Here is a 27,557-nt window from a genome sequence, read left to right as displayed (position 1 = left end):
CAGTTTTGTTCATGATTAAGCAAATTAGTTATCTGAGTAATCATATAGAACAAATTAGGCTTCAGAGATAACCCAATCAAGCTGAGAAGTTGTATTACATGTATTGGCAACAAATATTATAGTTTGATATTGGATCTTATATTGAATTGACTGTCACGATCTTTCCACTGATTTCACATGACACGATCAGGCTACAAATCTCCATCCAAGAATAATTCAGCATTGTGTGAGAACGAACGCCAACGGCCGCCTATATATCAGTCATTGTAAACGATGCCATTTAAATACAAAATTGAATTTCCAGTAACTTCTTACACTTGAAGGTTGTTTCAAACAACACTACAAAGATTGAATCCTCTTCCTGGAGAGAGGGTGAGAAGATGCAGGTTCATTAAAAAACATGCTGGCCACCTTTATAAGCTCAATATTCAAGTGACTCGACAAAGTTATGCTCAAATGGAGATCAGTATTACTTCTAACAGATCTTATTACATACCCCGTGTCTCTGCAAGAGACAACAGAAAATAAATACAAGAATCTAAAATGCTTCTTGAATCCATCATTTTAAGCATTTCAACTGCAAAGGAATAATGTTTACAAAAAAAGAGTTGGAAAATTTGTAAATTTTGCTATATTGTATAACCGGTCTGTTCTACAAAATCTCCTGACTCCAGAAAAAATGCCAGATAGACATAAGAGCCTGTTGTGCTTCCTCTGTAAATTAAACATGTCCACTGCCGCCAAAAAATACAATGGGTAGTGTAGAAAACTCTATAGATGGCTCTCCTACACATGTAAAACGTCTATTGCACTCCTCACGCCCATTACCTGCAGTGCCAGAAGGATTGAATTCATATTTATCCTCGATTTTTTATTGGATCAAACAAAATGAAGCAGCGTTTTTGCAGTGTCCCTGTAATATTCAAATATCTGAAGCGATTCCACGTTGCATGCTTTCAGAGAGAACTTTTTAAACATGTAAATATACACTGGTTCATGCACGCCATACTGTATATTATAGCGTTGCAAGTAATGAAAATCTGGATTCGGGTTGGCTCCAGACACGAGAAACGCTTTGAAATTGAGTTTTATATGCATTCCAAAGGAATGTTTAGAAGCCCACAAACCTTAAGAATATAAAAACTGGTCACTTCTCTAGTCATTCATCTCTGTGCACTCGTTAAGTACCCATGTTCTAGTGTGAATTGGAGAATGTGCACCAGCCATCATTGGCACCTAGCTCTAGCATTATTAGTGACCCAGATTATCGTCCAAAATTACATTTGGCCACTTAAAGTGGCTCGGTACAGCTCTGTTAGCATTTTATCCAGTGTGTATATTAGGGAGGAAAACCCTTGTGAGGTATCAGCATTAATGGATGAACCTAGACGGGTTTCGAGTTTTCTAACCAATATAGAATTGGCATTCCAAGATATAATTGTTTGAATCTCACTTTTCTCAATCCTTTATCAGATATTCTTGGCTTGAAGTTAGGCCACGAGGAGAACTTGTTCTTGCTGATTGTGCCTGCTCAACATTTCTTTAATCCAGCTGCTTCTTATGACTCAACCTATTACTAGCTCTAAATTTATGAAAAGCAGCATTCTCCACGCTAAGCAATAAGGTGGTGATTGGTTGGAAGATAGGATACTATTCCATGAGATGGTAGAGAGTGTCTCTATCAACTTTCAAATTCAAGAAATTTGACCGGAGTTCTCAAAAGGGGTTAACAATTGTCTCAAATTTTCACACCTGTGTACCTGCACATGCAAAAAGATGTATGAAACAATTTGAAATGTTCATATACATGCACAAATATTTGCATCATAAGGTCTCTAAGGACAGAATAGCTCTCCAGTACATTATTAATTTATTTAAGAAAACTCGATCTTGATGGACGACTGATTGTTAAAAGGAACAAGATATAAAGAAACACTAACAAAGTTCCTTTTTAAGGAGATAATTGGTTGCTGCAAGTTCTATGAAAAACCTAACTGAAAAAAAAACAAATATACTTGCAGGATCCAGTCTCATTTCATTGATTCACATTGTCATCATATTCTAAATGGCATGGCAGCCAAGTCTTTTTGCAAAATAACTTCGAACAAGATCCATAGAAAAGTGTAGTTGGAAAAGAAAAAATATCGGGCTAGACAATAATTATATATAAGATAATGTATTTTCCCCTACCACTGAGCCCTCACTTTTCATCATGTAAATAATCTTTTATGTATTAAAGAACGAGAGGTTCCTTTTGTGTTTCTAGGCTTCAGCCAAGGTTTTCCAAAATTTGGTGTCTTCTCAACCATTAAAACCAACTAACAGGTAAAAACATTGAACATAATCGCACTGGTGAAACTACATTAAGAGAAGGAACAATGTGAGATACAATATAAATCTTGAGGATGCCAAAATTCAAAATTCCTCGACCTGACCCAGACGTACAAGGATGATGTGGTGCTGTTTTATGGGCTTGTTATCATAATATTTTACTATTTTCTCTAACTATCCTAGTCAATGTTAAGCAAGGGATCATTTTAGAGGGGACTTGGAATTAATAAACATGGCACTCTTTAGGATTGGTGATAAAATTAGAACTTCGACATCATGACCATTTATCTATTAGATTAAACCTTAAAAATTGATAAGACAACTATTCATTCATATTGCTTTTGAATTATCACTATGTTGTAAGAAAAATAAAATTATTTTATTGACTTGCTTCATGGGTTTCATGAGCAAGGGATTTTGTTTTCAAGTCTAGACTCCCATTGACAGTCTTTACGATTTATTTGTCATCTAGCCATAAAAGGTCAATCTTGTCTATGTAAAGTATCCTCCAAGAACTTGTCATCTATCCTCTTCAAGTCGGCCTACAACGATGCAGGAACTCTCTAGAAGAAGTCGACCTACCTCCAGCTGTCATGTCAGCTTAAAGGACATGAGGTGAGGTGTATATATACACACACGTGTCCTTCATCATGAGCAAGCAATTCGATCTCACTTCGATAAGCTGAAGTGCGAAGGAGAAGAGAGAACACAAGTGCGAAGAAGGATAAAAGAGAAGTGCGAAAAAGAGAGGAGTCGTCTTTCTTCTGGGAAGTGCAAAGATAGGGCAGCGAAGAAAGGTTTCTTCTGGGGTAGTACAAAGGGGAGGTTTCTTCTGGGGCAACACGAAGGAGAGGTTTCTTCTAGGGCAGCAAGGGAAAGGATTCCTCTGGGAAGTCGAAATAAGAGATCTAGAGACTGAGTTTCTTTAGAGGAAACCAGTAGGAACCTATAGACTGAGATTCTCTAGGAGAAGTCAAAAAGTAGTGCGAAGTATAGACACTGAGTTTCTCTAGAAGAAAGCCGAGGAGAGCAGTTCGAGATCAAGAAGAAAGGCGAGAAAAGGAAGAGGCAGAGCATCAAAGTTAGTGACAAGGTTCTTGGGAGTATACTAAAGTCAAGGGTCTGTGTCATGGTCTTGGTACTTATCAATTGAAAATCTAGAAGAAGAATTTTGATTGGGTTTTCCTCTCAAGAGGTGAATGGTTTTGGCCTTGGCTAAGAAGCCTACATACTGTGTCACTTGTCTTTTATTATGCATATTGGTAATTGTCTTGATGAAAGAACATATTAATAAGCCTAAGTTGCACGAAACGGGGAAACGGGTACGAGTTTCCGAAACGGGAAGCGATACGAAACGCGACCTCCCCAAATTTTGGAAACGGGGAAACGCGAACATATATATATATATATATAGAAAATATTTAAATATATATATATATGTGTGTGTGTGTGTGTGCAATCATAAAGCATAAATGATACATTATAATTTATTACACTTAAACATTAAGATTTAATTTACATCACATTTACTCATGAATGATCACATAATGAAAATAAAAATATCGGAATATCCAAAAGCAACCTTTATTAGATATCCAAATCTCAAAATCAGCCTTTATTTAGATTAATATATGAGGCTGCAAGTACAATAAAGACTATAAGGCTGCAAGAGAGAGATCCAAATCAGGTTTTTCTGCATCCACATCCCATTCTTTAGAAGGACCACTGTTGTATTGGGAGTCTCCTACATAGTCGAACGACCTTAGTCCCTTGATTAAATACACGTTTCATACCCTAGTACCCTACATGATTTTGATTATTGGGAGTTTCCCCTGCATAGAGGGCTTGGTTCTCTTGATTAAATAGAAGTTCCATACCCTAGTACATGATAAAATCCAATGGAAACATTGCAACCCCCTCAATCCTGAAATCCTGAAAAACAAATAAGTCTGCTGGATTTTGAGTGAGATCTAAAATTCTACTTTCTCCATATGAAATCCAATGAGGACGAAACCACTCTCAAACATCTTGAGTCATTTCATGGTAATGTTAAAAATTTAAGTAAAAGGATGAAAATGAAAAATAAAGGAGAATATCACTTTTACTTTAAGAATTTAACATTACCATGAACTGCATGTCAACACTAGGGCACTTTCAAGAGAGGAACCTGAGGAATTTGCCTCCCATCATTTGCTGGGGTATTTGGATTGCAAGGAATCGTAGTATTTTTAGAGAACTGTCGACTCCGGTGGCTGCTATTGCCATTCAAAGCAGTGCCATTCTTGATAGCATTCCTGTAAAGGAGGATCCTGCAAAAAATGTTCCGCGGAAGGAGCTTCGCATCAGAGATGGGATACCGTGGGCTTTCTTTGACGGGGCAGCCCAAAACAATTACACGGGTGCTGGGTTGTGCATACATTTTAGCGATTCTCACTCACTAAAGGCCTCAGTGGGAATAGGGATGGGAACAAATAACTTTGCTGAACTCACTGCTTTAAAGCTGCTCCTTTGTTGGCTCATCCACAAAAATATTCTCACAGTTCAGATTTATGGAGATTCGATGAATGTTGTTAACTGGGTTAATGGGAAATATAGATGCCAGCACTACATGTTGATGCCTTTACTAGAAGAAATACAATCTTTAAAACAGCAGTTTAATGTTTTTTCTATTGACCACATCTACAGGGACTGCAACGAGGAGGCAGATCGGCTTTCTAAAGAAGGTCTGCAGAAAGCTGTGGGCTCTTGGAGAGTAACAGAACAGTTTCAGGATCAGATCCGTGTGTCGGATCTCCCTCCATATATATAATGTTTTTGTTTTTTCCTCCTATATGCACTAGTTTATCTGTGTTTCATATGATATCGGTGGCATATGTCAACTATGTTTTATTTCCTCTTATAGTCTGTTATGCTCTGGATTGATAGAGCAGATTGTGAACTGGTTTCTGTATGGTTTTTTCTGGGTTGTTTTCCTCATGAAAGGAGACCCAGGAGACACTGTGGACTTCAGCTCTTTTTCTTGGTTATGGCTGTTCAGGCCGAGTGCAGGAGACTTTGTTAGCGCTCTGTAGGGGTGCTGATGATCTTTCTCAGAGGAGCCTTTGCTCCTTATCAGGCAGTTTTTTTGCAGAATGTTAACTCATATGCTTTGTAACTTTTTTATTTCTTATAAAAAAGTTCGCTTTTTTTCCTTGGAAAAAAAATGTCAACACTAGGGCAAAAATTCACTTTTATAACTTTAGACACACATCTAGAAAATTAAAAAACAAATTTGAAAAAAAACAAAAAATAAAAAAAAAACACAATTCAATTGGGAAACGCGGGTTGTACGGCCTGGAAACGCGTTTCCGGGTGTACGGCCACGTTTCCGTTTCGGGAAACGTGGTCGTACGGCCGGAAACGCGTTTCCAGGCCATACGGTACGCGGAAACGCGTTTCGTTTCGTTTCCCGGGAGGAAACGACCCCTAGGGCCACGTTTCCTGCAACTTAGTAATAAGCTAACGAAGAAAAGGCTATAAGATAAGAAGCAAAAGTGCATCACAAGTAATTATCAAGCAGATAAATCTCTTAATTTTGAATGCCCTAGATTTCTCAACATGGTATCAAAGCTTAGGTGCTAAAGACAAGAAGGGGCAGTCAAAGCAAGTAGACACACGAGAATCAAACTTCAAAGAAGGATCAAAGCAAGTCAAAGAACACCAAGCAAGAGATCTAGATCTTCATCAAACTGAAACCCTAGATCGAAGAATACTCCAAGCAAGAGTCTTGAAATTATCTTCAAGAAGGAAGCAAGAAGAAAGACCGAAACCCTAGAAGCACTCCAGAAATCATACATCACCAAGGAAGTGGAAGCTCGAAAGGCAATCTTCTCCCTATTGAAGCAAAGATCTCAAAGGAGGCAGTCTTCCCTCACCGAAGTAAGAATCTACTTAAAGATTCATAGTAAGAAGCAACAAGTTTGTCATCAAGTTGAAGATTCTATCTTCACAAGTAAGTACCTTTTTGTTGTAATATAATCAAGTAAAATGACTTCATGTTTCAAGGAGAACCACAAATTGGTTGGGGTATCAAACTTCCTTGAATGGAAAATAAGGATAGACATAGTCCTCGAAGTGAATGAATTCATTGACCATGTCCATGAAAAGGTCTCCAAGCCATCCAAAGAACAATCATTATCTAATTACATGGAAAGGGATCTCAAGGCTCAAAAGATTCTTAAGGAGTCTATCAAAGATCCACTCATTTCCTATGTAGCCAAGTTGGAGACATCTAAAGAAATATATGATAAGCTGGGAGAACTTTTCTCTAAAAGCACGATAGAAAAGATCATATCACTTAGATCTGATCTACATAAATTGAAGGTGTCAAAGGATGAAGGGATATCGTCATGTCTCTCAAAGGCATCTCAAATAAAAGGTCAATTACAGGATCAAGGAGAGATGGTATCTAATAACGAAATGATCTCTGTTATTCTGAATGCATTGACTGATGAACAAGGTAACCTCATATCTACTAGTGAAGAGGAAGCTATCCCATTCATCAAATTATGGTCTCTTTGCAAGGCAGAGGAAGACAAGATGAAGAAAGAAAGTGACAAAAGATCAGATAGAAGGGAACAATTAGTGACAAGACGAAAAGGAAAATTTGGAAAGTTTGGTATTCCAAAGAAGAAAAAGGAAGAACATGGCTAAGGAAAGATGCTATGGTTGTCAAAATCTTGGGCACTATAGAAGAGACTGTCCTAAATGTAAGAGGGACAGGGAAGAAGACTATACGACTAAGGAAGTGAAAGAACCTGAGTCAAAGAAGCTTAAGAAGGAAGAAGCAAAAGGATCTCTACTATGACTGAGATGATCTTCTTCACTAGGAGGTACCTTTCACTTGTAAAGTTATAGATAAGATGCAGTACAAATAAGATAGAATGCATCAAATTAGAAATAGCACCGTGATAGTAGCATTAGAAGTAAGAGCTCGTGACATGGGAAGCAAAAAATATGTCTAGTACAAATTCTACTGATTACAAAGAATGGGAGCTCTTGGAAACCTCATTAAATACTTATAGAAAGAAGCAGAGGTCATCATCGACTGGGATCATCATAGTCAATAAAGGAAACATCTGCCAGGTGAGGATATGAAAGATCCTCAAGTTTCTCTAATGGAATCCTTGTCAAAGGATTCACCGATCTAGAAAGGAAGCAAATGTTTCATCAGGAATTCCAACTCATGGGATTCAAGGGATGATGGTATGATGACATAACAGGAAAGCAGGTCTAAAGGATAAAGTTCTTTCGAATGAAGCTGCTACAAGAAGTCTGGATGATCAAAAGAAAGATGAGGTATGTATGCTTACATGGATATTATGAAAGTCATGTCATATGGTTGCAAATAATATGGATCACTATTTCCATCTTGGGAAATATGATCAAGAGAAGAAGGGATCTCCTCCTCCAAAAGATTGCAGAAAGGCATAAGTCGCACTAGATGAAATCAACATAATATGTTCTCATATGAATCATAAGGAAGCTGACTACAATTAAGGAACTCTGATTGGAATCTCCTGGGAATGAAGTGTGAAAAGATAGGAAGAGATCGTGATAATATGCAATGAAAGTAGAAGGCATTCAACATCTAAAGTCCAAGAAGATTTGACTAGAAGATCCCCCGGAAAGATGTGAAGACTTTGATGGAAGTCGGAAAAGGAAAGAGACCCTTGACAATGGATATCAATGGGATATGTGTCAATCTGCATACAAGATGTTGATACCTACAGGAAGATGTCATGGTGAAAGATCATCACAAAGGTAATTTTGATTTAAAGTGTTCATTTATTATTTTTGAACTAACATCTGGATGGGCTTATGTAGGACTGCAAAAGGGAAATCTGTGAATGACTTCCAAGTGGACCATATAGAAGGATGTAATGTCCTTTTGAAAATATGGCATGGAAGAAGAATGACATAAAGCAAAGCCAGATGGAAAATCTAATGGATCACTTTCTGATGAGTTGAGGACATGACTAACTCATGGATAAAAGTGATGGATGATCTGTGCCTTATGCAGAAGTACCCGTAAGAAAAAGACTCATTGGCAAAGAAGAAATTCATGACATCGAAGGAAGGAGCTCTTCAAGCAGCTGGTTGTTTCAGGATCTCCACATGAGGAGCTGCGGTAAGTCCCTAGTTGAGAGGGAGCCTGAAAAGAAGTTTCTTACTTGGAAGAAACTTGGAAATTCCTAAGCAAGGAGCTTACGTACATTCCTTTGTGATAGGTATGAGTACATTCCTTTATTGGGATATTTCCTCCTGGTTTGAAAAGGAGAGATAGACTTGTTGTTCTGATCTTCACCTGGGAAGACAGAATGGAGGATTGTGCAATCATTTGGCATCCGATACTCTTTGGGGATGAGATAGGGCATCCCATGAAAGAATAGTCGTGGAGGATCGATATTCTTTGAGGACTGGGGAGTCCAAGATAAGAATAGTCCTCATGGAACATATCTTGAGAGAACCCAGGTGGGGTATGTTTAGAGAGAGACAGTGATGAGGGTGCCTATAACCATTGGTCTCGCCAGCATTGAAGCTCAAATCTTGTGGAGAGATGGAGTTGTTAGTCAAGGCCTTGTTATGTAACAATGCTGGCCGATATGATGCTATACAAATGAGTTACAAATCCGAATTCTTCTTATGAGAGATTCTTCAGATTGAGAAAGTCGAAGTACCATTATGAATACCTCCCTAGTTAAGAGGGAGTGTTGAAAAGCGTAACTAGGTTCGGTCTTCATAATGACATGTAAATATGATTTTATGTAATGACATGTAAATAAGAAAAATAAAATTATTTTATTGACTTGTTTCATGGGTTTCATGAGCAAGGGATTTGTTTTTAAGTCAAGACTCCCATTGAGAATCTTTAGGATTTATTTGTCATCTAGTCATAAAATGTTGGAGTCATTGTCATGTAATGAAGTCATGTTAAACTTTGTAAAAGGTCAATCTTGTCTATGTGAAGTATCCTCCAAGAAGAAGGGAGAAGGGAGAACACAAGTGCAAAGAAGGATAAAAGAGAAGTGCGAAAAAGAGAGGAGTCTTTCCTCTGGGAAGTGCGAAGATAGGGCAGCGAAGAAGGGTTTCTTCTGGGGCAGTAGGAAGGAGAGGTTTCTTTTGGGGCAACAAGGGAAAGGATTCTTCTAGGAGGTCAAAATAAGAGATCTAGAGACCGAGTTTCTCTAGAGGAAACCAATAGGAACCTAGAGACCAAGATTCTCTAGGAGAAGTTGAAAAGAAGTAGTGTGAAGTATAGAGACCGAATTTCTCTAGAAGAAAGCCGGAGAGCAGTTCAAGATCAAGAAGAAAGGCAAGGAAAGGAAGAGACAGAGCATCAAGGTTAGTGACAAGGTTCTTGGGAGGATACTAGAGTAAAGGGTCTGTGTCATGGTCTTGGTACTTATCAATTGAAGATCTAGAAGAAGAATTTTGATCAGTTTTTCCTCTCAAGAGGTGAGAGGTTTTGGCCTTGGCTAAGAAGCCTGCACACTGTGCCACTTGTCTTTTATTATGCATATTGGTAATTGTCTTGATGAAAGAACACATTAATAAGCTAACGAAGAAAAGACTGTAAGATAAGAAGTAAAAGTGAATCACAAGCAATTATCAAGCAGAGAAATCTCTTAATTTTGAATGCCCTAGATTTCTCTAGGACCAGTGTTTCAGGTAAAACCATTACCAATCCTCAAAGAAATAAAATATGTGATTAAAGAATAATTGAGAACAAAGCAGAAAATGGAAATAAATTGTAAGATCATGAACAGAGAAAACGTTTAAAAATATTTGGTGGAAACATTGCTATTACCAATACAATGAAATTAAAAAAAAGAATAATATTATACCTTTCATCTAGGAGCTACGGTTGAGAGGTATGGCTTGAAGATTATGATATTTTCAGTTATTGCAGAGTTACTATCTAGTGTTTTCACATTGAAGAGAGCCTGGCTGGTCTGTCGAGCCACAACTTTTTGATCATAAGGTGAGCATGGCCATTATGGCCTCCTAATCACCCAAACACGCTTTTGTTCTATTTGGAGCTGGGACTAGTCCAAAGAGTGGGCATGGCTTTGAAGACCCCCAAAAGAATTTGCTTTGAAGGTGTACCATAAGATATTGACCCTCCTCTTGATATTGAAAAATTTTAATTTTGAATACGATAGTTTATGTCATCATTTTCGAAGGATCCATTATGGGTTAGTTTGTTGGGAGGATAAACTATCCAAGGATGGATTAGATAAGTGTGGGAGAAGTTGCCCCAAAACCTAGCAGGTCTTGTGAGAGATCTCACAAGACAAAGGCTAGACTAAGATAAAACAATGGGATGGAGGCCACTGTCACCTCAACACTCCACCTCCTTCTCTTAAGTGGAATTTCATCACAAGGGAGACTTCTTGGTACAAGTCACCTAATAGATATTCTCAGGTAATATCTTAAAGGTGATAGCTTTAATAGGGTTAGATAGGCACTCAAACTAAGAGCAAGATTCAATCCAATATGATAAGGAATTGCGTACCCTCTCAAGAGCCTACAAGAAAGGCTTATAGCGTAGGGTTTGGATGATATGCATCACAAAAGGGAACTCTTAGGCATATAAGACCAAGAAAAGGCTTGTAAGATAGGTATGATCAACAAAAGGGAGTCACAAGCCTTCAACAAGCCCTAAGTTGAAGCCTTAATGCTAGATTAGGATTTCCTAGGGTAGAATTGCCTAGGGTTTGTGACGTCAGCCCTAGGGAGGCTATTCCAACCATGCAAAATGCAAGATTTCAATGTTGTAAGGTCCAACCAGCAAGAACAACCTCAAAACAAGTCAACGCTTTAACCCTAGTTGAATTCAGCCCTATGCCCTAGCCCTAACAACTTGCCTTGAGGGGATAAAATAGGTTAATAGAGAGAAAATAATGAATTCTTTATAGTTTTGACCATCTATGCAGAAGCCATTGCCTACTCACTACCTGGGTGACGGAGTCTAAGGGAAAATTACAATGGAAATATCAAACCCTTTAAATGAGTGGGGGGAACCCCAAGTTTCCACTTTTAAAACCTTAGCTATAATTCAATATGGGGATAAAGGAAAAAGAAAAGCTCTCTAGGAGATTCACAAGGGATGTTCAAGATTCTTAATTAAAGCATGCAATATTTCCCCAAAATTTACATACGAAGATATGGATTTTGATAAAGGATATGGAAATCCTAACAAAATGCATTGCATACAATAACCATAAAAGATATTCAACAATAAAAGTACTCACAAGATATCAATGAAGAATCCTTCATTATCCCAAAATGACATCTCCAAAACAAGGACTAGTCTCCAATAGCAAAATATCCACAAAGATCACATCTCCACAAGAGTAGCGAGGTACAAGAGCTAGGCCAAAATCTTCTACAAGAGGCCCAGATATTCCACAAGTGATGATAAAATGAAGGGTGAGGTGACCTTTTATTTATATGAGGTCTACCTCACCTAAATTTAGCTAAGAAGCCCCTAAAACAAGTTTGATAATGAGTAAACACAAGAAAACCTTGGGTTACAAGCCAACCTACTAGCTCAACATGAAATTATGCCAAAATAGACCCACACATGTGAGCCATAAGCCTCTAGAATGATGATGTCATGCCCTTTTTGGGCTCCAAATGTTATGTGATGGTGAAGAGAAGGTTAAAAGTGTCTCCAAGCATCATGATCAGCCATCATTTGAGGAATAGTTCTCAAATCCAACCTCAAAGCAACTCTAAAGGTCCCAAATCAAACTAGGGTGCCCCCACGTCATCTCCTTGGGTCCCCAATGGTCAACACAGTGCCTCCTCTCTCCAACGTTAGAGCTCCATTAGGTGCAAAAAGCCCTCCCTAGTCATCTCATGGAAGACCATCCTCATCTAGGCTTTGAATCATGGCTTGCCAATTATAGGTAGGGTAAACGCCAACCTAGCAGCATGTTGGGTCTAGTGGTGCAATCATCAAGAAAATTGTGTTAGGCAAAATAAGATCAACATTTTGGGTCATGGGGGTACTCTGAGATGTGCATCAGCTGCTCAAGTCATCATATTGCCCAATGCTCTGGTGTAAGTGGGTAACGCTGCATCTACTAAGTCATCAACCTTTGTAAGGCCTGGGTACCTGTGGAGTGGGTGCCCTCAAGGCCTGTGCTACTGTGGACCACTTGGAAAGACCAACTTAAACTCAAGTGAAAGCAACCATTCATTAGAGACTAAGATCATATAAGCATCTAAGTGGACCAAACTTGTATGTTAAGGGCATACTAATACTTCAAACTAGGATCACCTTCCAATATCTAACTAGACCAAGTCCCATAAAGGTGTTCCCTACCTTGGTAGGGGTGGCTAATAGTCACCACTATTAAGTGCTTCCACCCCGCAAGAGAAGTGGGATTCCAAGGTTAACCTTTCAATCAATAGGTGTCAGTGTAAATGAGTGGCAATGAAGGGGAGAGGCTTCATGGTCAAGGGGACTAGCTAATGGGGGTCCACATCTTGAGTGTATAGATGTAATGGAGGGAGCAATCATGGAGCATGAGTTACCTTGCTCGGCTTGCTTTTTCCACCCCTTTACTGTGCCTTTTACTTCATAATAATGTTTTTTATGCTAGGTGCATAACTCAAGGGGTAGAGCTTGCTCTTTATGATGTGGCATTTAATTTTACCCCTTAAGATGAGACAGTTTATCGCTCAAAGTTGGGACATGCAATGGTTCCTTTTGATGAAATGGAGCATCAAGTGCTCATGAATAAGGTGATGGCTGATGAGGAGGGTCGAACTCAAATTATGTTTTTGCCCACGAGCTAATTTATGTCCCTGCCATATTTTGAGTTTTGATTTTATTTTTCTTTCATTGTGGCTATATCATTCTTTTCCATTCTTTTAGCTGCATCAACCTTTAAGGTAATGTTTTCCGATTCTACTCAAGGATGTGTATAAGAGAGTGCCAGATCCCAATGAACCAATGACAAGTTAGACAAAAAGAATGGAGATGGCATATAAGGGGTTTATAATATATATTGTGAAATGGAAAGTGTTAAGTATGGTGTAAGGGAGAATGAACATGCTATTTCAATCCAGGTTTTCCAATTAGTGCCCCTCATATAACCCTAAGGCCTCAAGGGAGGTCCCACTAGACTAGGGTTAATGATTAACCCCCTAATCAGGTGAGAGAACATATTTACAATCAAGATCGGTCAATCCTCTAATCACCCCTTTATCCATACTAATGCCCAAAACTACAAGTATACGCACCTGATTGCAAAATGATCAAAGCACCTGTTGAGTAGTAGCCCACCTTCATTTAAGAGGAGAGTGGTATGATGAGAGGTGCATCATTGATGAAGATGGCAGAGGCATATGGAATATCATCATCAAGAAGTGAATGTCATTGGTTGTTCGTTGGCTCGTTGTCCAAAGTCAGAGAAAAGTTTTCTCCTATGGGGTTACCCATTTTGGTGGGTAACAGGAGACACATGGTTGAAACTGTAACCATACTCGCAGTTTCACAAAAGGCTTCTTCCTATTTTAGTTTGCTGACCTTGTTCATGTGAAGGGATCATGCAAGAAGGTACCCAAGTATGCAAGAACATTCATGTTGTTTTTTCTACTTGGTCTCAATAATTTTCAATTGCTAAATTCACTACATTATCATGTCCATTCTAGGTGGAATTCCTTGATCTCTCAAAGTAACTATGGCGAGCCCTAGAATATATCTACTTGACCTCACAATGTAACTGTGGCAAGCCCTAGAATATATCTCTGTCCTTCTAGGGAGTTCATTTGCCATGAACTTGAAAGGTACTTTAACCCATGACCTCAAAGTCCATGTTAGGGTTAACCTTTCCCACGAACTCAAGGAATTTGTGCTCACCTAGATAGGTGATTGGATCCATAGACATAGGATTCACTACATTAATGTAACTAATGATTGCTTTTGTTTTTAGAGTTTGGACCATTGTATTTGGGATTGCCCATTGTGTCATAGGCCCCCAAAGTCCCCCAACTCCCAATGCTTGCCACTCAACAAATGTGAGTGAAGGTGTGTGCACTCATGATGTAAGGAAGGACAAGGGTTTTAGGATTACCACTGTTAGATTTTGAGAATTAGACTCGGTGCACCCACAAACCATATTTAGTAACTTTTACTACTCAAACTAGCAGGGGTTCTAGGAGGGGATCCTATACAACAACTACTAGGTCAAGTAGCAACAATGGAGCAATAGCCCACTGTTACCTCAACTAAAGCTCCCTGCTCTTTACAGACTTTCACCGATGGGGGGAGTCCCAGTATGAAAGGAATCATCTATTCATTCAATGACAAGATATGAGGTGATTCCTAAATCCTATTCACAAGAGAGGCTCAAATAATGGGTTTACTTGCTATAGAAGCAAGATGAAAGGCTCTCGTAGAAGGGCTAGGGGATTACTAAGACCTAGGGTTTGAGGTATGTTACTTAAAAAGGGGTACCCAAGATCAAGGAATCCTAAAAGAAAGGGGTTTCTAGTGTCCCTTGTAAAATAGGAGTTTCAAGTTTGTAGGACCACAAAGAAACCCAAGTGAACCCAAACAAAGCCAAGGGTTTGGTTTGTAGCGACGAATTGATGGTCTTGATCAAGTTGGGAGGAGAATAGGATCAAAGAAGTTGAATTTATCTTGGAATTTGAGTGTGATGGTCCTAATGAAGCCACTAACCAAAGGATATCTAGGAAAGAGAATGGTCTTCAAGCTAGGACTTGGAATATCTCGAGATTCCACCGTGCGATCGACCTCAAATTTGGAGGACCTATCAAGAAGACCCTAGCACAATAGATGACCAATTTTCAAGGACTTTCAATGGCTAGAAACATTTTTAGGCGGTGCCCTAGGATGCCTACTAGGTTAGGGCTTAGAAGAGAAGGAAGGAGGTGCAAAAGAGTTTTCTTTTGCGATCACCTTTGGATTAGACCAGTTCCTAGCCTATTGGGAGAATGGAGTCTAATGAAAACAACGTTTAGAGATGCTTAATTCCAATCAAGGAGTTCCCCAGCAACTTCATATGGCATTTAGCAACAACTAGGTTACAAGGGAAATTTATATTTCTAAATATTTGCAAATGATGACTTATCAAGGTAATTATGAGCCAAGCATATACCCCTAGGACAATAATCCACCATACTTCACATGAATCATATGAAAAATCCCTCACAAAGATAAGATTATAACTTCACACTACAATTAGGACAGCTTCACCAGCTTCATGAGCAAAAATATTTCATAGATTAAACATGAGACAAAATTTCAAGATAAAACATGAAAAGATACTCACAAGTATAGCAAAATTCTTCCAATCATCAATGTGCAAGAAAATCGAAACTCCAAGACAAGATTTAAGCTCTTCCAAACATCGAAATGCATTTAGAAATCCAATTCATCCATCAAAGAGGCTAGCTGAAATTCTCAAGAAGAGATAGTCCAATCCAAAAATGTGATGAGAGAAATGAATGAGCCTCTCATCTATTTATACAATCCATAAGGGGGTTTGAATAGCCTATTAGCCTAATAATGCCCCTTAATAATAAAATAATGTACAATAATGACATGACTTGGTGACAAGCCCACCAAGATAGCTCCATAATACAAAGATAAGCCTCTCAAGAGGGAAAAATAGTAGATACAATGAGTCGTTGGGCCATTGAAGAGGCCTAGTGGAGTCCAAAGTGTGCCAAGGTGAGAGAATAGGCTCCAAACATAGTGATCAAGAGGGTGGAAAGTTAGGTCCCTGTAAGACTAGTGTATTCCCTTATTATTATTGCCATTGTAGCCCCTTATTGTTATTGTTGTGCCCATGTTGTCCTCATATTTTTATTATTGTGCCCCATAGAAACCTACTATTGTTATTATTGTGCCCTAAATTATTATTGTTATGTCCGCTTTGATTATATTGTAACCCCTTAGACTCCTATATATAGAAAGGAGGTCTTGTCATTTGTATCATCGAAGAATTATTCATAAGTGTAATGTAAAGGAGGTTTCCCCCTCGAAGAGGCTGATTTTGAAGTCGTTTATCTATATTTTTTCTATTTTGTGAGCTGGTTGCATAACATTTGGTATCAAAGCTTTGGATTCTAGGGTTTTGTTGCTCCAAACAGGCCATCGTGGCATTTTCGCTATAACTTTTTTTTTCTACGAAGTTTCAGAAGCTGATATTGAAACCCATTTGAGCCGAAATCGTGATGAACCTCGGGTACGAATTTCAGATCTTGTCTCACTATATTTTCGGATATATGATCCAAGGAAGTTAGAGTTTTTGCAGGCTCTTGAATTATATCTCAAACAGGTGACCTGGGGAAAATCATCATAACTTTCTCTCTGAGCATTAGATTGAAATTTCATAGAAAGGTACAGAAAGAAGACAGGCATTAGTTTTTTGTGTATCGTTTCCAAGTCCGAAGGTCGAAATAGTGACACGTGGCACTTCATACAAGTTCGCTCTACTGAACCAATCTATAATCAGGCCATCGTGGGAGATTTGGAATAACTCTTTCTTGGAGAATCCAATATTGATCAGACTTGCGGGGTTGGAAAGAGGACTCATAGGGCTACCTCAGGACAAAATTTCAGACCTTGGAGATCCGAAATTACAGAGATACAACAGATTCAATATCGAGCTCATACAAAGTGAAAAAATGTGCGTAGTCTTTTTAAAATTTTTCATAAGTTTGATTTGAAAAATTAGTTTGAAGGAATTCAAAGGGCATAGTGAAGCATAATTATCATTAATTGATACGCCCTGAAGAAAGAAAATAGAAACACTTAGTAAGCAACCATAAAGCTTTAGCATGACTCATGAAGAAGAGGAAGAAATGCACCATGATATATCAAAATTACGAGACCAAGTGCAACAACTTTCACTCTCACAAAAAGTAACAGAAGCTAAGATGGATGGTCTAAAGAAAAGCATGGAAGCTAAGATGAATGGTGTGGAAGCTAAGATGGATGGTTTAGAAGTAAACATTGAAGATTTGAAGAAAGACATAGCAAGTTTGAAAGGAGGTTTGGCAAAGTTGCTACAAGAAATGATTCCTAATGGCGAAAAGGTAGTAGAGGAAACTCATAATGAGAACAAAAGAAACGTTAGCGATGATTTCATAGACTCTAATGTTGGATTGAAGACCCACCATGTTCCAAAGATCGATATGAAGAAGTTTGATGGCAAGGATCCCGTAACATGGATACTACAGATGGAGCAATATTTCGATCTCCATAATGTGCAAAACACACAAAAGGTACGCATTGTGACTTTATATTTGGAACCTAATCAGTGTGTATCATATCGATGGCTTTGCTTTAGTAAACAAATTGTCACTTGGGCAATTTTTACAAAAGAAATGATAGCACATTATGAAAATACAAAAAGCAACACCTTTTTTAGCCAATTGATAAATCTCAAACAAAAGGCTTCAATGGTGGAGCACATTGAAGACTTCCAAAATTGAATATACGGGTAAAAGATATTCCAAAGGAGCATAGGATTGATGTGTTCATAAGGACTTTAAAGGATAGCATCCAACATGAAGTGTGCCTTTGGGAACCTGATTCATTGGAGAAGGCATTCAGGTTGGCAAGAAAAATTGAAAGCAAAATTATGGCAACAAGGAAGCCTACCAATCACAACTATAAAGATGGAAGTGTTGCTGCCCCTAGCCTTCCACAACCTACAAAGTTGGCACCACAACAATTGGAAGAAAATAGAGCAAAATGGCTTTGTTACAATTGTGATAGCAAATACACTAAAGGTCATAAGTGTGCTGAGAAGAAATTATTTTACATAGATTGTGGAGAGGAAGAAGAAAATGAATAATAAACATTAAAAAAAGGATAAACACCAGGAACAAACCCTAGAGAAAGAAGAAATGAATCTGACCATATCTTGTAATGCATTGGCCGAAATTACCACTCAAACTATCAAGATAGAAGAACATAACAAGAAAAAAAGGTAATAGTGTTGATTGATTTGGGCAGTACCCATAATTTTATTCATTGTAAGATAGCGAAGGAATTGAATTGCTTCCTATATCCAGCACCAGAGTGTCAAGTGACGGTTGCAAATGGAGGAACCATAAATTGCTTTGGAAAGTGCTATAATATCAAGCTATCCATGGGAGAATATGTGTTGAATAGTCCATTGCCTTCCATTCCAATGGGTGGTGTTGATGTTGTACTAGGAATCCAATGGCTACAATCTTTGGGTACAATAGCTTTTAATTTTCAAGAACTTTTCTTGAATTTTTTTTTTAAAAGGAAAGGAAGTTGAATTAAGGGGTATCAAAGGGAAATCGGGAAAGATAATAAGCTCTAACAGCATGACAAAGCTTCTAAAGAAAGAACTACGTGGCGTAATTGCACAATTATTTTCACTAGAGGTTCCCACATCGAAATCATCTATTTCTCCAGATCTCCAAAAAATTTTGAACAATCATTTCAAGGTATTTGAGACTCCCAAAGGCCTCCCACCTATTCGTGATCATGATCATGTTATTCATTTGATTCCAAGAAGTGTTCCTCCAAACATCAGGCCTTACATATATCCCTATGCCCAAAAGATGAACGTATGGTTGCAGAAATGCTAGAGGCTGGTATAATTCAACCTAGTCAAAGTTCTTTCTCTGCTCTAGTAGTATTGGTGCAGAAGAAGGATGGATCATGGCGCATGTGTCCGAATTATAGGGAGCTCAACAAGCTCACTATTAAAGATAAATTTCCCATTCCTGTCATTGATGAATTATTGGATGAATTGCATGGAGCAATTTACTTCACCAAGTTGGACCTTCATTCAAGATATCATCAAATCAGAATGAAGACTGAAGACATTTCGAAAACAACATTTAGAACTCATGAGGGTCATTATGAATTTTTGGTCATGCCTTTTGGCCTTACCAATGCACCTTCTACAGTTCAAGGTTTGATGAATTCCATTTTCAAACCCTTAGAAAATTTGTGTTAGTACTTTTTGATGATATACTAATCTACAGCATGTCTTGGAAGGATCATGTTCAACATGTTGATAGAGTGCTCAAACTATTGGAGGAGAAACAATTATATGCAAAAACCTCCAAATGTTTCTTTGGAGTATAAGACGTGGAATATTTGGGTCATATTATATCTCATGAAGGTGTTAAGGTATATCCTAGAAAAATTAAAGCAATTAGGAATGGAAAATCCCCACATCCATAAAGCATCTATGAGGATTTCTTGGGTTGATAGGGTATTATCGCAAGTTTGTTAAAAATTATGCGAGTAGCACCTCTAACAACATTACTGAAGAAAGATGCATTTTCTTGGACTCCAGAAACAACGAAAGCCTTTGAGCATCTTAAAGAGGCAATGTGCCAAGCACCGATCTTAGCTATGCCAGACTTCACAAAAACCTTTATTGTGGAATGTGATGCCTCAGGAAATGGAATTGGTGTTGTTTTAATGCAAGAAGAAAGACCCATTGCTTTTGAAAGTCGTCCAATCAAAGGAAAGTATTTACACAAAGCTATTTATGAGAAGGAAATGTTGGCAATACTACATGCACTTAAGAAATGGCGACCTTACCTAATGGGAAAACACTTCAAGGCAACAATGGATCATGATAGTCTTAAATATTTTTTAGAACAAAGATTATCTTCAGAAGAGCAGCAAAAATGGGTCACAAAGATGTTGGGTTATGACTTTGAAATCATCTACAAAAAAGGGAAGCAAAATGTTGTTGCAGATGCACTCTCAAGAAAGGATGAGGATGTGGAAGCATTGCTTTGTGCCATTTATATTATTCAACCAGATTGGATAAACGAAGCAAGGGATGGATGGAAGAATGGCGAAGAAGTGTGGGAACTCATTCAAAAGTTGCAGCAAGATCCCAGTACATCCAATACATTTAGCTGGAAAAATGATTCGTTATGGTACAAATATTGCTTATACCTCTATAAGAATTCCCAACTCAAACAAAAGATTCTTCTAGAATTGCACACCTGTCCCTTAGGAGGGCATTCAGGATTTTAAAAAACTTACCACAGGGTTAAGAAGGAATTTTTTTGGGATGATCTTAAATCTAAAATTCAAAAGTTTGTGGCGGAATGTTTGGTTTGCCAACAAAATAAAGTTGAGACAATTAAGACCCCAAGTCTATTACAACCTTTATTCATTCCAAGTCAACATTGGGAGGAGGTTTCAATGGATTTTATCATAGGTTTACCCAAGTCCGAAGGAAAGAGTGTCATCATGGTGGTAGTTGATAGACTTACCAAATATGCACACTTTTGTGCATTATCTCATTCATTTAAAGTCAGTACAGTTGCTACTGCATTTATGGAAACAATTCAAAAGCTACATGGAAACCCAAAGATTATTGTAAGCGACAGAGATCTTATTTTCACTGGAAATTTTTCGATAGATTTATTCTCGTCTCGGTACTCAGTTAGCTCAAAGCTCATCTTATCATCCTCAATCTAATGGGCAAACTGAGATAGTGAACAACTGTTTGGAAGGATATCTTCATTGCTTTGTATATGATAAACAGACACAATGGGTCAAATGGTTGCCTCTGGCTGAATGGTGGTATAACACTTCCTTCCATACTGTAGTAAAAATGACCCCATTTATGGCACTTTATGGATATCATCCATCGTCCATCACATCATATTTAAGAAAAAATTCTAAGGTTCAAGCATTGGAAGATCACATCGAGCATCAACAAGAATTTCTCCAATTCTTAAAGGATAACCTGACTTTGGCGCGGAATAGAATGAAACAACAAGCAGAACAACATCGCAGCGAAAGAACTTTTGATGTAGGTGACTGGGTATTTCTACGACTACAACCATACAAACAAATGTCCCTCAAGCAAGCTAAGAAGGATAATAAATTATCACCAAAGTATTATGGTCCGTACAAGGTGTTGTAAAAGATTGGCACTATAGCATACAAATTGGAACTTCTTGCATCTTCCCGAGTGCACCCAATTTTCCATGTTTCATGCTTAAAGAAGGTTATGGGTGACAAGCTCTCAGTTCAAACAATATTGCCAGAATTTGACGAGGAAGGAAAAATCATATTGGAACTTGAAGTAGTCACTGAAACGAGAACTCGACAGCTACGAAATCGATCAATTTCAGAGTATCTCATCAAGTGGAAGAACTTACCCGCTAAAGATTCCACATGGGAGGATGAGAATTTTATATAGAAGCATCCAAAACTACTCAAGCGTTGAGGAAAACACTTTTTTGAAGGAGAGGGGCATGTTAGGTCCCTGTCATACTAGTGTATTCCCTTATTATTATTATCATTGTAGCCCCTTATTGTTATTGTTGTGCCCCTATTGTTATTATTGTGCCCCATAGAAGCCCAATATTGTTATTATTGTGCCCTTATATTATTATTGTTATGTCGGCTCTGATTATATTTTGACCCCTTAGACTCCTATATATAGAAAGGAGGTCTTGTCAATTGTATCATCGAAGAATTGTTCATTTGTGTAATGTAAAGGAGGTTGCCCCCTCGAAGAGGCTGATTTTGAAGTCGTTTATCTATATTTTCTTCTATTTTGTGAGTTGGTTGCATAACATGGTCCCTTGGCAGCCAAGCAAATCAAATGTGGTGTCCCCAAGTGGGTGTGAGGGCACAATGACATCCTCATGGGTCTCCAAGGATCAATAATGCATGTATACCATCTATAAGGGCTATAATGATGACATAAGCCCTCCCTTTATCTCTCATGGTGAGACACATCCTCATCTAGGCCCTGTAACATCTTCCAAGTGTGTAGTGCTAGTGTGAAGTAGGTTGGGCCTGTTGGTCTAATGCATCATCCTCATCCAAATGGTGGAACACGAGTAATCAACGAATGGCGCTAAGGGATCCAAGAAGTGACAATCTGCTCTCTGCTACGGTGGAGGTCCATGGCTCTCAACATTCACCTTGTAAGTGCCAATATGATCCTCTGGAGGGCTTGGACCCCATATAGGGAGACCAAACCCCAAATGGAGACCCACCTACAATCCTGTATAAGATCCAATGCATCCCCTCACCTTCCAGAACAACAAATCATTAGAATAATTGAGTAAAAGAACTTACAAATCATTCGATGACCCTAGCCATGTATATATAGTAGTTCGACTATATAATAAGCCGACATGTGCAACAAATGGGTATGTCTTCAAACTGTGACCCGACATGAGTTTGTTTATTCCTCTTTGAAGCCGACATGAAGAGGAGGACTTGTGCTTATCATTGGAGGGCTATTTGACAATGCTATTGACTCATATACATTTGACACATGCTCAAGAAGAGCTCTTCATACATGACATTGATTCTTTGACTCTAATGATAAATCCTAAGGCTCTCAATGGGAGCCACTAAAAAATAAAATCTCTTGCTCATGAAACCCATGAAGCAAGGCATTACAAAAATAATTTTATTCTCTTCTTTTCATCATTTACAAAAATCATAATTACATGTCATTATGAAGACCGAACCTAGTTACATTTTACAACATATTCGCACCCCCTATAATCTATATAAATAGAGGGTAGATGGAGCTCATTTGGAAACACACACTTGGATGGTTTTGATCTGAAATATCACATAGAATATGAAGAAGATGAAGAAGGCTGAAATATAAAAGAAGATATGCCTGGGTACATCTCTTATCGTTGATTTCTTGTTGGTGAATCTGTTGGAAGGAAGAATGATTTGACTTGGCATCTAGAGGTGGAAATTTTTGTGGTTATCGGTCTTGGATATCTCATTTGATTTGATTCTATATGAAGAGATTTTTTTGGGTTTTCCCCTTGGAGGGGTTTTGGCCTGGCTTGGAACCTATATCTTGTGTTTTATTGTCTTCTATGATCTTCATGTTTTATGGTAATTGCTTGATGAAGAAAGAAAACATAATAATAATAATTATGGGGGTTTTACGCAGTGCATTATATTAGATATCATTTTGGGATTCAACTGCGTTAAGTAAGTCATTCATGTATGACCATTTCCATGAGAGGTAGTCGTAACTGACTAATTTCTCATGATTTTTGAATAGTTCACTTAGCACTCATTGCATCGGGTGATGCTCACAGGGGTGAAGAAGTGGGATTGAAACTAGTGAAATGAATCACATAGCATCAATCATCACTTCCGGGGCTTGCACCCAGTAACCAGGACTTCCCAGGAGGTCACCCATCCCAGAACTCCTCTGGCTCAAGCGCGCTTAACTGTGGAGTTTTCCCCACAATCAAGCCCACTTAGCTTGCTACCCCATTTGCAAAACCTTAGCAAGTATTGTGCCTCATGAACCATTCAAGTAGAGATCCCTTGACTCTTTTTGAATTTAAGTATGGGGGTTTTACGCAGTGCATTATATTAGATATCATTTTGGGATTCAACTGCGTTAAGTAAGTCATTCACGTATGACCATTTCCATGAGAGGTAGTTGTAACTGACTAATTTCTCATGATTTTTGAATAGTTCACTTAGCACTCATTGCATCGGGTGATGCTCACAGGGGTGAAGAAGTGGGATTAAAACTAGTGAAATGAATCACATAGCATCAATCATCACTTCCGGGGCTTGCACCCGGTAACCAGGACTTCCCAGGAGGTCACCCATCCCAGAACTCCTATGGCTCAAGCGCGCTTAACTGTGGAGTTTTCCCCACAATCAAGCCCACTTAGCTTGCTACCCCATTTGCAAAACCTTAGCAAGTATTGTGCCTCATGAACCATTCAAGTAGAGATCCCTTGACTCTTTTTGAATTTAAGTATGGGGGTTTTACGCAGTGCATTATATTAGATATCATTTTGGGATTCAACTGCGTTAAGTAAGTTAAGCGCGCTTGAGCCAGAGGAGTTCTGGGATGGGTGACCTCCTGGGAAGTCCTGGTTACCGGGTGCAAGCCCCGGAAGTGATGATTGATGCTATGTGATTCATTTCACTAGTTTCAATCCCACTTCTTCACCCCTGTGAGCATCACCCGATGCAATGAGTGCTAAGTGAACTATTCAAAAATCATGAGAAATTAGTCAGTTACGACTACCTCTCATGGAAATGGTCATACATGAATGACTTACTTAACGCAGTTGAATCCCAAAATGATATCTAATAATAATAATAATAATGCTGACAAACTCACAGGTAATTATCATGAATGGAAATCTAAGATAATTGAAAAAACCTTCCGATTTCCAACATGGTTTCAGAGCAAAGTTCAAGGAAAATTGGAGATTTGGAGATCACATTTGGTTGGTTTTCAAGATTTTGTGGAAGCCCTAGAAGATCTGATCTTCTGCACTGTGTAATGAATTTCACTGGTTCATATTTCAGGACCGATTCTTGTGACTTCAAATAAGACTATAACAATAATCACAAAAATCTGAGATTTCCTGATGTTAAATCATTGATGCGTTGGATCAATCTCATCTATGGCTCATATTTATGATAACATCGTTGAAGATACTATAGCATGAAATCGCATTGCTCGCACTCTATAGATTTGCGTGATATACAAAGCTCGCACTCATTTCTATGGCACGATGCATCATTTTGGCATCTATAGTTTGTTCATGATGGCTCGATAACTAAATATTAAATCTATAAATGCGCCTTTGACAACCATGACTCGAACTGTTTATTTGATATGAGGCATGCATTTTATGGATTCTTTGCAATGGTTGTTTGCACCATAATCGATCGCTCATTTAATGTTAAGGGCTTGTAGTAATGAACGTGATAACACTAAGGCAAAATGCTCGATATATATACTCTGATAGCTCGAATGGATCGCATATAGATTTAGAGACTCAACTCTTGGAAGCCCACGTTAAGAAATTTGCGATCAAATTTGAAACTGACATATTTGATGGACATCGGCTCATCATATATGGTTTGGGCCTCTCTCTGTAATAACAATAGCATCCACGGTATAAGAATCATATGGAAACTCGTATTATAATCTTGAGGCTCTTTGCATATTTTTGTGGCATCAATAATGCTCGAATTTCATGGCTCAAGATCCTACATAGTAATTATAACAATGGTGGAACCGATATATATTGATTTGAATTTCAGTGCGTCAGCTTAGTATGACTCCATATGCCATAACAACAAAGAACTGAGACTATGAAATTCAATGGAATCTTGAGAGTTTCAAAGTTGAAAAAGTCAAGGTTCTTGTAACTTTTGTCATTGACATTTAAGGAAAGTCTGATCCTCGTAAGGTGAAATTGCAAAGCGTATGGTGGCTCATACTCTTTGCGATTTGTATGAGCAGATAGACTCTTGGTGACCAGATCGAATGTATGGCCAAACTTTTGATGAAAGATACCAATATGATCATGATACGTATAATGACAAATAGATGGTGAAGTATTTGTGGAAGTCAAACCTTACATGTTATCCTATCGTAACTCGAGACTATCATATCGATGGTCGTTGGACAATAAGGGTGACATAAACAAAAATGACCTATTGTCATTATAGACCAGAGAAGTTGAGGCACTTGCATTTTGAAGAAATGTTGAGAACAACAGATTGTGGACTTGGAGAAGGCTTACTAGTGAAGGACAAATATTTGAAAGGTCTTGTTGCACACATCTTGTCAAAGTTACAAGGAAGAAGTGGTACCATATTTTTCTTCAAAGATCGGGATCATCAACCATCAGCTATTATGTCATTATAAACACATTTTGCAAATTTTTTTATGTAAATGATGCTAGTAGGACCGTATATGTATGTAACAACCTAGGTAAACCTATTATTTTGGCGACGAATTTCATCCTAGGAGGTTTTTCGCCTCACTGATTCATCTATGTTTTTAAACACGGTCGATCGATAGAGCTTTTCCCTCCAACCTCACCGCAAAGCTAGGGTGGAATTTATCGTCAAAGTCTTAGGTGAGTCCTAGTGTTTCAGTAGAATCTTACATAAAAGTGATATGGGAATAATTTAAACTAATTGGCTAAATTATTTTAATACAAGTCACTTGGTCTACTATATCATATTGTGTTGCAAAATTGAATAGTTAATTGAGGGTCTATAACAAACGGGTATTCCCCCTTTGAGGGTTGAATTATGTAAAATCTTATCTAAAAAATATATTAGTGCATGGTCCTTCATACTTAGACACCATGGCTAATATACTAAAGAGTGGAAAAATAATTAATCCCCTCAAGTGTCAATTAATTAAATTTTTTGGCAAAATTAAAATTAATCCTAAGCCAGAAAATTAATTAATTAGAGTAAAAAATTAAAATGCTACAGAAATTAAATTCTCCAAGTGGAAAAATTCATGGGTTTTAAAGAAATTAATTTTTGGAAGTCCCCCACTAACGGAATATTGGAAATTTCAAGAAAAAATGGACCTTTGGCCTTGGTGGTCATGTCAAAGTCAAAATTTTGAGGTAATTAACTCAAAATATTTATTTTTGAGCTAATAAAAAATGGGTTTAAGGAGAAATTCGAAAATTCCTCAAAAATAATTATTTCAACGGCAGGGATTAAAAGACCATCAAAGATTTATGAACGACCAAAATTATTTTGATGGAAATCAAGCCAACGAGCTGTTATTTTCCACTTGGCGGATTTATCTATAAGTTAAAGGTCATTTGTTTCTCAAGCCATCTGATGTTTAGCTACTGTAACTCTGTAAAGTTGATGTAAAGCTATTGTCCCGCTAGGAACATTTTGAATAATCATAATAAAAGACTTTTGGGTGCAATTCATGGTGTCTTTGATCTACTAATTTGTGGTATGTGTTGGGTACGAGCATTCCTATATTGTGCTTAAATTTTTTTATTAAATCGTTATTTCATTGTAGATGATAAGAACATTCTATTGATAAGTTTTGAACTTATCTTAGGTGATCTGATTCATTGTTGTTCTAACGGTTTATTCTTGAGAAATTATATAGTGTTTGCAGGTTCCCCAGCCCTTGGGCTCCAAGTTCACAAATTGTGGGCACGGGTTGACTATGTTTGGATCTTGAATATTTTTTATGGTTTTTTAACTTCACCAAGGTTGTGGTTCGGCATTTATCTTTCGAAATAGATATAGCCATCGTCAAAATCCCCCATACTTAAATTCAAAAAGAGTCAAGGGATCTCTACCTGAATGGTTCATGAGGCACAATACTTGCTAAGGTTTTGCAAATGGGGTAGCAAGCTAAGTG

At 38.0% G+C, this 27,557-nt stretch overlaps 1 protein-coding gene across 4 annotated transcripts in view; it reads right to left on the bottom strand.

Annotated features, from left to right (window-relative positions):
- Positions 1-217: 217 nt before the first annotated feature.
- Positions 218-27,557, bottom strand: part of LOC149153778 (uncharacterized) — a 186,286-nt gene continuing 158,946 nt past the window's right edge. For 2 of the 4 annotated variants that reach the window (XM_089440127.1, XM_089440128.1), the window contains exon 9: positions 219-1,760. In XM_089440127.1, coding sequence (XP_089296253.1) covers positions 1,739-1,760 — 22 coding nt within the window. In that variant the 3' untranslated portion in view covers positions 219-1,738. Of the gene's footprint in view, positions 1,761-27,557 lie in introns of all 4 variants that reach the window. The other 2 variants (XR_016262688.1, XM_089440129.1) reach the window with 2 other exon arrangements.

This window comes from Pinus tabuliformis, chromosome 9 (assembly GCF_031772625.1).
Source record: "Pinus tabuliformis cultivar Carrire ecotype Pingquan chromosome 9, CPIR1, whole genome shotgun sequence".
Lineage (NCBI taxonomy): Eukaryota > Viridiplantae > Streptophyta > Pinopsida > Pinales > Pinaceae > Pinus > Pinus tabuliformis.
Note: the sequence above shows the minus strand (reverse complement) of the source record. Positions and strands in the feature narration are given on the sequence as shown.